The following is a 12,929-nucleotide window of genomic DNA, read 5'->3' as shown; positions in this document are numbered from 1 at the left end:
ACACATGGCCAGGGTTGCTGCTGCTTAATGGAGACAGTAGTTCTGCTTAATTGGGATGCTTTCAGGTGATACAACGGTTGAAACCGAAGCTTCGCTCTGCTGTTTCAGGCTCACGGTGGTTCTCTCTCTCTGTCCCGCTGGGAACATTTTGCAGCGGGAGCTGACATAGCACCCACAGGGCTCCCTCGCTGCCGCCTTTTACCTCCTGACCTGTGCCTTCAGCACCAGCTCCTCACTGCCAGCCGCCCTCCTGCAGAACAAATCTGCCGTCGGAGGACGGGGACGGCCCGGGTGTAAGGTTTGCTGCCAGCTCCCTCGCCTTGCGTGTTGAAACGGTGCTTTTCAGTAGTCGGAAGGACTTTGTCATCAGCTCCAGGGTTCAGCAACACAATATGGACTTACCTGTGTCACCTACCACAGATCAGCAGTGATGACAGCTGCCTGCACATTTTCAGTGAGAACTTTAAGTTTGCAATTCCTACTGCTGGGGCTTCCTCCTCAGCGAACACCTGCTGATTTTTGTATACTGTATTAATGCTACGGTACCCGATAGCCGCTCACGAGCCTGTGGGAAACGTGTTAGAAGCCTTAGCTCAGTTCTTAGAAGAGTTTTCCTCTCACTCAAGCCGTTTGTTGGCAGCCTCAGCGGGAAAGGGTCACTGCGAGATTCAGATGTTTTCTCAAACCTGCAGATGATCTCCCCAAATGACAGCACTGTCACAAATCACACAGAAATAATGAAAATTGGCTCAAAGGATGGCAGTTTCTCGTGAGCATTAAACACCCTCTGAATAACTAAGTGTCCTGGTTTTGGCTGGGATAGAGTTAATTTTCTTCCTAGTAGCTGGTACAGTGCTATGTTTTAGGTTCAGTGTGAGAAGAATGTTGATAACACTGATGTTTTCAGTTGTTGCTCAGTAGGGTTTAGACCAAGTCAAGGGTTTTTCAGCTTCTCCTGCCCAGCCAGCGAGAAGGCTGGAGGGGCACAAGGAGTTGGGAGGGGACACAGCCAGGACAGCTGACCCAAACTGGCCAAAGGGGTATTCCATACCGTGTGACGTCATGCCCAGTATATAAACTGGAGGGGGTGGGCCTGAGGGGGATCGCTGCTCAGGAACTAACTGGGCATCGAGTGGCAAGCAATTGCATTGTACATCACTTGTCTTTCTTGGGTTATATTTCACCCTTTTTTTGTTATCTTCCTTTTCATTACTATTATACTATAATTTTTATTTCAATGATTAAACTGTTCCTATCTCAACCCATGAGTTTTACTTGTTTTTGATTCTCCTCCCCATCCCACTGTGGGGCGGGGAGAGGAGTGACCAAGTGCCTGCTTGGTGCTTAGTTGCTGGCTGGGGTTAAACCACAACACTAAGAAAGGAGGATTTGTAAAGACATTTTGTAAAGACAGCATTTTAGACAAGATACCAAAGCCAGAACAAAGTTCGCACAGTACGCAGCACTTGGCAGTGTGTCAGTATAACATGAGATGGCTACACTTCCATCAACAAAGAGCTTAGTGCCACAGCAGAGTCCTGCGCATCTAACTAAAGTCATCAATATGTGCCCATTGACTGAAACTAGACCTGTCAAATGGCACCATGCCGGTCCAGTCAGCCCTCGGGGTCAAGCAGCAGAGCAGCATTGCAGCCTGTAACACGCGAGTTGGGAAGATAACCCAAGTCTTGGAAAAATGAGGAAAGCGGTGTAACTCCAAGCTGCTTTGCAGATCAGCAGCTGCCTTTTGCAAAAGACTGAAACACGGGAGACCACAGCCAGCCCTCAGTAGCTGGAAACATATTCATTTAAGGGCAGTGTAAATACTGCTCTACTGATCCACCTTTAGCTGAACTTTCTTACCATACTCCTTTGCACCTTCGTTGTGTTCTTCTGGCTTTTCACATTCAAAATGCCCTGCAGAACCAATGCAGACGTTTCATGAAAAAGGCTCGGTTTGAAACTGTGTCTGCACGAGTTCCTATAGAAAGCTGCACTGGGGTTTCACTAGTACAGTCCTGCCAAGTATCGACATTCTCAGCATAGGCTGGTGGGAGGACAACAGAACGGCCGAGGCAGAAAAGACCAGAAACATCGGGATTAGAACAACAACAGCAAGTGGAGGGAGGGAGGAGCAGGAAAGACCAGTAAGTGCGTAGGGAGAATGGAGAACCAGAAGGCTTTAGAGAGAAGAGGAAAAGAGAAGGGTAGGAGAGTAGAGAAATTGCACACCAACCCTAAACCACCTCAGGAGCAGGAGATGTGAGTCGGAGTGGTCGTTTGCCCAGGGCAAAGATGGCTCGGTGTAACGTGACAGCCTGTAGCGACTGGAAACACGAAGGTACATGCGCGCACACACGCTTTGTATACTTATTCAGAAGTACAACAGGACTTCTGCTTGTCAGCGTGAGTATGTCTGCCTGGCAGGGAATGCCCACGCAAGGTGATGCAGCACACCTTGAGGCTTTTCAGTACATCTTTAGAAAACACTGAGCCCCTTCAACTGTCTTGCGTTCAGCTGGATCCAAAACCTTGTCTCCCCTACTTCCAAGAGAAAGACCTGCTGGAATACATTGGGAAAAAGCAGCATCACTTCAGTGGTACAGTTTCACTGTCCAGGAAGCAAAACAACACAATTATAAATTTTAAGAGAATGCCGTGTTCCAAAAAAACCCAACCCCAGCCTCCCATACTCTTACAAGACTGTTGTCTGACCCACCAGATTTCACAACCTTCCTACTGCCGGTCCCGTCCCCTTCTCACTTGCAGTGGAGGGCCGCAGGGGGACGAGGAGACCAAACCAGCTTAGCCAGAACATCAGCCCCTCCAGCCACGCAGGTGAAGGAAAACAGTCTGACCAAGCTTCACTACAAAGCTAAGCGACAGAGGGTCTGGACACCTCATCTAACACATGGCACCGCCGTCACAGATAGTACATTTTTGTATGAGGTGACCATGAAGAATAAAAATGCCTACCCTGGAACGGCTGCAATAATACTTTGAAAATGCTGTAATGCAAAAGATCTTTCTGCTGATAACAAACATGGAATAATTTATATCCACAGCGTAAAAGCATGAAAACAACTGAACAAGACCAGCTCTATACTATCGATTTTTAGATAAATGTCCAGGTCTGGGAGTGACTGCAAGCACAAAAAGAGGAGATTTGGATGGAAAGTTAAATGCTACTTTGGCTCTCCTATGACCTTGCTGGCCATTCAGTCTATGAAGATTCATTATCAGAACTGTAATTTGGTTACCACTACAACAGTTTCAGGCTTCCTAGCAGCAGCTTGCTGGAGCTGCTGAGGTTAAAGACAATTTTATTTTTTTTTAAGCTATACGAATGATCATTAAACATGATTGCTAAAGCAGCAAACTGTCAAAGTTGTTTCATTTATTTCTTAATATCACAGCTGTACAATTTTCATACATACAGCAGGAAATGCACATTGGTTACACAATGGCATTTGGCTGCATTTCCAAGTATAATACAGTAAGTGCAACTCCACTTAAAAATGTACATTTATACAACTTAAACAAATTAAGGATTGCTACACTACTATCTGTGACAGTATAAAGCTTCGTTTATGTTAAGTCTCATTACTAAACCACTTCCTGGTTAAATATAAAACATATTCAATCATTTTAAAATGGCCCTCGTGGTACTTGGCCAGCATATAAAATATTTGTTGTGTAAAATTTAACCATTAACTTTTTTTTTTAAAAAATAATCCTCTAAGCCTATTTAAACATTTGCTATTGAACTCTTATACTGACACTTTGTAGCAGGAACCAAATTTTACCCTCCTTTTGTTTGCTCTTGCACTGCTTATCACCAAAAGAAGTTACATTTGTAATGTATTGCAGCTTTATTCAGATACAACCAGATGGCTAAACTATTTAACAATTTTGCTCAAAAGGTAGATAACAATTTTCATTAAAGAAAACGAAATTACATTTCAGAGATATTTGTCATCAAAATTTTAATGGGTAGAGTGCTACCAGCACTGAAAAAAAAAGAAAAGTATTAATTTATCTTTTAAGACCCACCCGAATATTCAGTTTAAACTTTTATAACTTTACTTTTGGAATACATTGGTCCACAGACCACATTCTTGTTACAGTTTACCAAATGAAAAACAAAATTGCTTATTGCCGTCCCTACAACAGGAATGGTTCAGTTTTAAACCTCCTTTAAAAATATACATTTTACAATCCTTTCACCTCAACAAAGGTGACGCTGACAATAAATACACTGGTTTGGTGGTTCTATTCTTCTTTGCTCTGAAAAGTCTACAAACTACCTGTTGTAGGCCCTTTCTTTTTTAGACTTCTCCAATGCCTTGTCCATAGTTTTCTCGTTTTCTCCTCTACATTTGGGGCAGTACCATTTGCCCTTTGGTTTATGATTGAGTCCCACGCAGGAAAAGTGAAACCACTCAATGGGGCACTCATCATTATCGCATCCTATCATTTCTCCATAGGAGACTTGGTTGCACAAGCAGTATGTTGGCTCGTTAGGGTCAATAGGAAGGTCTGGGGGAGAAGCTTCCCTCTCTGCTTTAGCCTTGGATCGTTTCTTCTTCTTGGACGTTTTTGCTTTCTTCTCCTTTGGAGTTCCTGAGGTGATGTCATCATGATCATGATTATTTGAAGCATTTTCTCGATTCTCATTATTCCTTTGCCGCCTCGATCTCTTATTGTTGGGCTTTTCAGCCTGTGTGATTGTCTCATTCTTTGACTTATCTTGGCTGGCTTTCCCACTGTTTCCAGTGGTATCGTTAGTCTCTTGACAAGTCTCAAACAGTTCCACATGGCTGTCCACTTGCCTGGTTCTGTTCTCAACGAGCTCCACCATCTGACTGACGATTTGAATCTTCTCGTCCCCCAGTTCCTGACTCCGAATCAAGGCTCTCTGTATGCAGTGCAACATTCTTCTCTTCTGCACGGCATCTGTCTCTCGTTTAAATTTTTCATAGTAATCATCCAGGTCCTTCAGAATCTCTGCAAGGAAGAAATAAAAACTATAAATATTTTCGACACAGGGAATGGCGAAACAAAACCTTCCCATATTGTTCCACGCAGCAACACCTTTTCGTAATGCACAAAGCTGATCAAAGACAGATTCCCTGAAGCTGGTATCTGACAAGGAAGGGGCTCATGACTCCAGTGGATTACTTTTCTTCTAGTCGGTCCCGCAGGAATAGAACGCAAATGCTGATTTAGAAAAAAAACTGACCAAATATAACGTTATGCATGCTGACAATTCTTCCCTTTAGACTTATCAGTAATTAAAAAGAACAAACTAACTAAACAAATACATGCACACCATCAAAAGTCCCAAAATTATTTGTAAAATTAGAGGGGAAATTGATAGACTGTTTTCCTGGACATTTTCTGTGTAACAACATTAATATTTTTAGTGAATGACTGAGAGTGGGAGAAAGAGAGTGGGAGAGAAAGCAAGCGCAAACCAGCGTAGAAATCGGATGCTGGGTTACTTAATAATCACTATCATACTTGACAGCTGATGCAGAAGAACTCCAAATACATGGGGCTGGACCCTAAGCTATGGCAAGTTTCATCTGATACTACTGAGTTACTTTTGCGGAAAATGTGAGGCCACTTAAATCCCTAGGACTACACCGTTAGGATTACAATATCCAAGATGTCTAGATGATTTCCTCCCTATACTTTCTACAAAATACCTGTTGCTTGCTTTTTAAAACACAGAAATATAACTGTCATTAAATATTTACTGCAAAGAAGGAGATGAAGTAGTTAGAAGATAACATTAAGGATGATATGCAACAATTGGAGCAGCTAGAGCTTCCAATTTAAAATGCCAACACTGAAAATACGTTAGATCTTGAAGTGCACCAACAGTTTATAAGAAAGAACACTGCACAAAAGTGTTAAAAGTTTCAAGAACAGTTCTAGAAACGTATTTTTAAGCAGATGTTTTTGAGTTTCACTGCAATACTCAAATCAACTCAAACATACAGAACACTCAGCATTTCTATACCAAGTCAGTCCTCAAAAACATGCCGAATGTTTTTCCTGCATCTCCTTTCTTCTCTGATTTTTCCTGTTCTCACAGGTTAGAACGTTCTGCCTTAGAGAAGCAAAATATACTGACATGTAAAATCTAACCTCAATTCACCTAACAGAAACCAGGATCTCTTATACATGGAAATGGCATTACCAAAACATTAAAAAAAAAAAAAAGTAAGTTTTAAAACAAGAGAATGTGATACATATGCAACTAACTGTTATCCTGTGATTTAGGTTTTGTCTTGCCTGGGCAGATTTTTTTGAACACACGTGTTCCTAATTTCTAGTGAAGACATGGAAAGTTTACGCAAGTTTTACTTCAGTTTTTAGAGCTGCAGCCTATGCTTCTCACATCGGTCAAGCACAACCTGTCAGCCGGTACTGAATATAACCTATCTGACCAAAATTAGTATTCCAATGCGTTACGAACTATCTTAAGAGAACGCCTTTTTTTCCTGGCTACAAAACAACCCTAAACGAAAGAGAAAGGAAAACCCCGAACCCAAACCACCACCAAAAAAAAGCCCCAAACGTACAGAAGATTAAGGATTCGGGAAGACTACAGGCCCAGCGTTAAGTACGTCCAAGGGCTGAGAGGCAGAAGTTTTACGTTCCGAGTTTTGGCCCTGGACTGATGGGTCCCCTTCAACCCACCTCCGTCTGGCGGGGAGGCTAGCTTTCATCACGGACACTCTCTCTCTTGCTACCACACAACAATCGGGGTTTTTGCGCGATTTGCGCCGTTGTTCACCGGGTGGGAGCGCGCGCCACTGAAACCACAACGAAAATCACGATTAAAAAAAGGCGTCCCGCGTTCCGAGAGCTTTATTCCCAGTACGGTTCCGCGGCCCTCACGGGGAGACAACCCCCCACCCACGCAGGGGACGGCGGAGGCGGGCGGGACGGCAGCCACGGCCGGCGGGAGGCGGCCCAAGGCAGCTCTCCGTCTCCCGGTGCCGGTGCGGGCTCCAGGCGCCGCCATTACGGTGCGGACGCGGGGCAGCCCGCCCGCCCGCCGCCTTCTCCTAGCAACCAGCGCGGCGGCAACGCCCCGGAAGTGACGGAGCAGCTATTGTTCTCCGGCAGGAAACCGGCGGCGGTTCTCTGCCCCCCCCCCTCCCCTCCCCTTCCCGGTTGGCGGCGTCACAGCGGAGGCGGGGCGCGGGAGCAGGCGGCGGCCACCGGGCGGAGAGGCGCGGCGGCCCGCCCACCTGGGCGCCTATCAGAGGCGCCGAGGGGGAGAGCCCGCCCCTGCCGGCCCGCTGTTGCCAATCGGAACCAGAAAGAACCAGAAGAGTAAAAAATAATAGCCAAGGGAGGGAGGGGGGAAAGGCAGCCAATCGCAGCGGGCGGAGGGAGCTTGAGCCCGCCCCCTCCGGCACCGCCGCGCCATTCACGAGCAAGAGGAGGCGGGAAGAGCGGCGTCCCCCGTCCCGAGAACACGTCAGTCACTCTCCGGACGCCCAAGGTTGGCCTGCCCGCTGCTGCCGCCCCAGCCAATCAGAACGCGCAAGCCGGGGCAGGCCGAGATATTCAAATCAACCCCACAAAAAAGTTGCTTCTCGAAACGTCACAAGGAGGCGGGGCACAAGGCGGAATAGCCCGGACCGAGGACCAATCGGCGAGAGGGGGGCGGGCCGCGGCCGGTCCGTGGGGAAGCTACCCCCCCTATCAGCGCCGCCAAGGGGCGGGGCGAGCCGCGATATGCTAACGAGGGGCGTCGATAAAAGCCGCGACGACGCCGATTCCCCAGCAAAGCGCGGAGGCGCCCGCTGAGCGTGGCGGTGCGCGCCCGGTGGCGTGGGCTCGGAGCGCGCTGCCCGCCCTCCCCTCCTTTGCCCGGCCCGGTGTCCCCCCCCCCCCGGCCAAAGAAGTGCCCCCCTGGAGCCCCCGGGCTGCCCGACGAGCGGCCGGGGGAACCGCAGGGTTCGCTGCCCACCGCCCCCTAAGGCCACATGGACGGGGGCGCGGGGCGGCGCGCCCGCCGGGGGGGGAAAGGAGGAAGGGGGGGGGGGGGGGTGTCCTCCTCCCCGCCCGGTACCCCGGCTGTCACCGCTGCCGGTGGCACCGAATAAAGCCCTCCCCTCCCCCCCTTCCCGAGCGGACACCAGCGAGCAAGTGACAAAGCTGCCCCGAGCCCCGCACAAACTGGCCTCCCCCCTTCCCTCCGCCCGTGGGCCATGGGGACAGCGTGCCCCGAGTGCCGGCAGCGCGGGGAGGGGAGGGAAGGGAGGGAGGGGGCACTTCAGCCTTCAGCACATCCGTAAACCCGACCGTATCCTCCCCCCCCCCCGTCCCCTTTCACGCACACCCCACACCGCACACGCCAGTCCCGTGTGTCCCCCCCCCCCTCCCGCCCCACGGAGCGGGGCTGCTTTACCGGGGTGAAACGAAACCCCCCGAGGAGGGAGCGAAGAAAGCACACCCTGCCCCCCACTCTCGCCTAACCCCCCTCTCCTCCCTCCCTCCCTCCTTCCCTCCCTCCCTCCCTCACTAGCTGCCTCTCTCCCCTACTACAGCCATAATGAATACTGTACATTCCTAAATGTTGTGCTGTAATCTCTCCCTCTCTGTCCACCCAGCACTTTCTTCCGTACCCCGAAACCCTTCCACCTCAGCCCCACGGCCGGGGCCGGCCCCCCTTTGTGCACCGCACACCCCACTTCCCTGCCCCCGCCTTCTTGGCCAGCAATTTACACAGAAAAGCAGAGTCCTTGCTTAATAAGAGGAGCTGGAGACCTTTTGTTCCGCCCCATGACAAGAGCTAACGCTGCAGATCAGCCCCTCTCTCTCCTCGGATCTCTCCTCCCGGCTTTCTCCCTCCTTTCACCTCCCAAAAATAAAACTACCATCCCCGTGGGGTGCAGAGGGGCAAACGGAGCCGAGGCTCAGCTCTGAAGAAAAGAAAGGGAAAGACACCCTCCCCCCCCCCCCCCCCCCCGAGCCCCATACCACACACACGGACACACACACACACACGGAGAAAGCACTTACCTTGATATTTGGCGTCAATTTCCCTCATCAAGGAGACATTTCTCTGCAGATCGAAGGGCATGGACTCGATGGAGTCCAGATAATCCTCCACATAGTTCACTAGGTGAAGCTGGTCTCCGTTTGCAGGACTCAACATTTTCATCCGGCAAAGGAAAAAAAAAAAAAAATATCCTTCCCCACACCTCTCTCTCCCTGTCTGTGCGAGAGCAAGTGCTGCTCCCTCCAAAGACGGTAACCCCGATGAACGGCTCACTCCCTGCCCACCTCTCTCTGTAGCTCCCCCAAAAAACCGAGAGAAGCTACATCTGACTCCTCTTGTGTGAAACGGAGAGAGACACACACACACACCCTCCGCCAGTCCCCTACAGCCAGCAGCAGCTGATTGAATGGCTGTCGTTGTGGGTAATTCACGAAGGAGGTGGTAGGAACAATCAGAGGGATTTGTGTGTGTGTGTGTGAGGGGGGGGGGGGAGGAGGAGGAGGAGAAAGGAGGGGGGCTTAAGCCAGCTCCTCCGAAACAATCTGGAAACAAAATGTGCTCTGCAAAGTGTCTGTCAGAAGCAGCGGCAGCCCCTCTGCCTGCGCCAGCGCCGCTCCGCTCCGCTTCTCCTCCGCTCCCCCCTTCCCCGCTCTCCTCACCGCCGCTCCCCGGCGATCCTAACGCAGCCTCCTCGCTCCCATACGCCGCACTTGATCCAACGTGGAAAACCCAAATACCAGTTTCAAACACTTGGGAAACATTCAGCCCCGCCACGCACGGCGCATGCGCACCCCTCCCAGCGCTGTGTACACACACACACACACACACACACACACTGGCACACTCGCCGCGCGCACACACACACACACACATACACACTCTCCCCCTCCCCCGCCCGGAACCGCGGCGGGGCCAGCGTTTCTCTGCATATTCATCGTCCCTCCTCCCCTTACTCACGTTTGGGGAGGGAAGGCGGTAGGGGATGCGGTCGTTAGCGAGGGGGTGGGCGGCTCGGTGCCGGCAGGAAGCCCCCGCGGCCGGGCCGGGCCGGGGGAAGGTGGTTGTGGTGGTGCGGGGAAGGGGGGGGGGGGGGGAAGGCGGAGGGTCCGGTGAAGTTGCGCGGACGCCGTGAGGAGAGCGGCCGGCGGGGAGGCTGAGGGGAGAGCGCGGGGCCGGAGCTTGCGAGCGGGGGAAGTTGGATGCTTTTGCGGTAGGGCACGGACTTTTGGAGGAGTCTCTCGCCTCCCCAGAGCTGGTGGCGGAGCCCGCGCTCAGGCCCGGAAAGGAGCAGCTCCCCAGGGCTTCTCCTAGGAGGGACGGGACGGGGCAGCGGGAACCTTGCGACGCCACCGCCCCGCTCCGGGGACAGGGCTGTACCCGGCGCGGCGCCGGACGCTGAGCTGAGGAGAAGCGCTGCCTCCCTCCCTCCCTCTCTCCTCACCAGGCAGCCGCATCAATCATCCCCGCGGCGGGTGACACCCGTCCCAGCCAATCGCCTCTTCCCTCCTATCCCGCCCCGCAGCTCCCTCGGCCAATCCTCGCCAGAAGGGAGGGAAGGCGGGCGGGCGAGCGGACGGCCGCCGTGACAACGCTGCCCGGGATACCGGCCGCGGCAAAGGGGCGGGGTAACGTGCGGGGGGGGGGGCGGGAGGCGGGGCCGCGCATGCGCACTCTCCGCAGCGCGGAGAGAAGATGGAGCCGTCCGTCGCGGACGGGATCCGACTACGTTTCCCAGCGGCCCCGGAGAGGGCGGGCGGGTTTGCCGCGGCCCCCCTTCCCCCGCTCAGCGGGCTGCGGCAGGCAGGGAAGGAGGTAGCGGGGCGGGGGGGCTGCCCCCGCTCCGCCTGGGCGCCCGGCGGAGAGGGCTCCGAGCGCCTCCGGTGAGGAGGAGGAAGAAGGGCGCCGGGTTCAGCCCCGTGCCGCTCGAGTTCTCCGCGCCAGGGTGGCCCGTGAGGAAGGACCCCGCTGCCGGTCACCCTTCCCGGGGCTGGGGCCAGCCTGCCTTGTGTCCCCTGAAGTTGCTGCCGTGGCCGTTCGTACCCGGCAGCTGTCCCGGTTAACGCGCCGGACTGGGGGGCGCGGGGAGGCTGCCCCCCCCCCCCCCGGGGGGGCTGCCAAACCCGTCTCCCCCCCGGCGGCCGGGCTCCCCCTCTCCCCCGAGGGCGGCGGGAGGCGGGGCGGGCGCTGAGGGGAGGCGGCGGCTGGGCGGGCTCCGCTCCGGCGGGGGGGGGGAAGCGCCGTCGGCAGCGCCGGCGATTTTCTGTCGTCTGTCCTGAGGGAGATGCGGTGGCGTTTACCTGACATTTCCTCTCGGGAAGTCCCCGGAGCCCGCAGGCACCCGGTCCCGCCGGGATCGGCGGTGTCCGGTAGCCAGGGGCGGGGAAGGCGGGCCTGGAAAACCCTCGCCCGGCTCCAGCGAAGCAAAACAACGCACGCTTTCTGCCTCGTATTTTCTTTAAAAAAAACGTCACTGGCAATCCCCTAATTTCGGGGAGACTGACTCATCACTTCTGAACGCTCAGACTTGCTGGTACAGTCGTTGCGTATTGAGGCGCTGATACTCTGTTGTAGGGAACGCAGGGAGCGACGGCCTGACGGAGGACCTCAGCATCTGAACCCCACTTAAGTATTTCTGCTGCTGTCACCAACTTGGTGTCCGAACGCTTCAGAGTGGGGTGTTCAGGGAGCCAGGCACCGAAATACTTCGGAGGAGCAGAGATGATACCGTAGGCCAAGCCTGTTTTGAACTGACTCTGCCCCACTGCTTCGGGCAGGTTTCAGAGGGCAGTTGCTCGTTTTCTGAAGATACCTGTAAGTTCTCCGGTTTTTTTCTTCCCCTCGTTTTCTGTTTCCATGAGTTGCTGTACTTGCTGATGTAAACCTCGAAAACCGGAGAACTTGTGTATGTAAATTACAATGAGTACTACGGCATCTAGGCAGCGCTCCAAGCCAGTGTTTCTGGACCTGTGTGCTCTGGTTTAGGGTGGCATCGAGAGGGAGTTGTGTATTGGCAGCACTAGCCTGGGAACACCTATTCTAAATTGTTGGCACCACCTTGGTAGTTACAGCCTGTTTCACTCTTGCCTTGAAGAAGCTGAGCCACTGTCGGCAATGACAGGTAGTTAACAGTCCCCTGGCTAGTATAAGAACCCGAGCCAATAATTATGACTCAGTAGAGGCAAGACATCTGAAAAGAATCCAAATGAGTCCCCATAAGAGTCATTCTTGCAAAAAAGTTAACCACCGTTCTGGACACACAATAGTAATTACACATACAAATAATAAATCAGTTTGTAAAAGTACCTGCTAATTTACTAAACAAGAACTTCTGTCCTTCCTCTTTATAGACAAAAAAAAAAAAAAAATTAGAAAGGTACAACTTTCCGGTCTAGTTGTGGCCTGCTAGGCTTCAGTAATTTGCTCAAAAGTATTGATAGGCTTGGAAGCACTGAGGATAGAGAGCTTGGTATCATCTGCCTCTTAAAAGTCCTGTCTACTAGATCTTCCTCCATTAGCCTCTCATACGTTGCCAGAAGAGTGACAGAAAAAACCCACCATCGGACTTCGCACAAGTCCTACAGAAAGGATGGGACTGAGCTCACATGAGGACGCATTTGGTACACGCTTTGAAGGTCCCCTGTCGCATTTCCCAAAGATGATTCTCGGTGCTTTGTGTAGTGCTAATCAGATGTGTACATTACAGTGTAATCAGATACACCTGTACCCAGAAACACCTATTCTCTGCACCCCCCTCTGGGCTCAGCAGCATGTCAGCTAGTGGTGGTGGGAAATCCAGGTATATGTGTACATCTCCAGGTTGGAAAGTTTTTGGAAGATGTGGAGCTGACACCCGTTGCCCACCTCTGCTTTTCCTCCTCCTCCGCTTTCATTTTGGCCT

General features: G+C 52.2%; 1 protein-coding gene across 4 annotated transcripts; it reads right to left on the bottom strand.

The window, feature by feature from the left end:
- Positions 1-3,377: 3,377 nt before the first annotated feature.
- On the bottom strand, positions 3,378-9,998 carry ING1 (inhibitor of growth family member 1). 4 transcript variants are annotated; one of them, XM_029998780.2, is made up of 2 exons: positions 9,052-9,998; positions 3,378-5,007 (listed from the first exon to the last, which is right to left on the bottom strand). In XM_029998780.2, exons 1-2 carry the CDS (start codon positions 9,902-9,904, stop codon positions 4,304-4,306), a joined length of 1,557 nt encoding a protein of 518 aa, XP_029854640.1. In that variant the 5' UTR covers positions 9,905-9,998; the 3' UTR covers positions 3,378-4,303. The 4 variants fall into 4 exon arrangements, with proteins under 4 accessions (XP_029854640.1, XP_029854643.1, XP_029854644.1 ...); XM_029998783.2 differs by lacking the exon at positions 9,052-9,998 and adding an exon at positions 6,712-7,085; XM_029998784.2 differs by lacking the exon at positions 9,052-9,998 and adding an exon at positions 6,594-6,658.
- Positions 9,999-12,929: the final 2,931 nt, after the last annotated feature.

The sequence above is a fragment of the Aquila chrysaetos genome, chromosome 23, assembly GCF_900496995.4.
Source record: "Aquila chrysaetos chrysaetos chromosome 23, bAquChr1.4, whole genome shotgun sequence".
Classification (NCBI taxonomy): Eukaryota; Metazoa; Chordata; class Aves; order Accipitriformes; family Accipitridae; genus Aquila; species Aquila chrysaetos.
The sequence above is the reverse complement of the archived record's forward strand: the minus strand, read 5'-3'. Positions and strand labels throughout refer to the sequence as shown.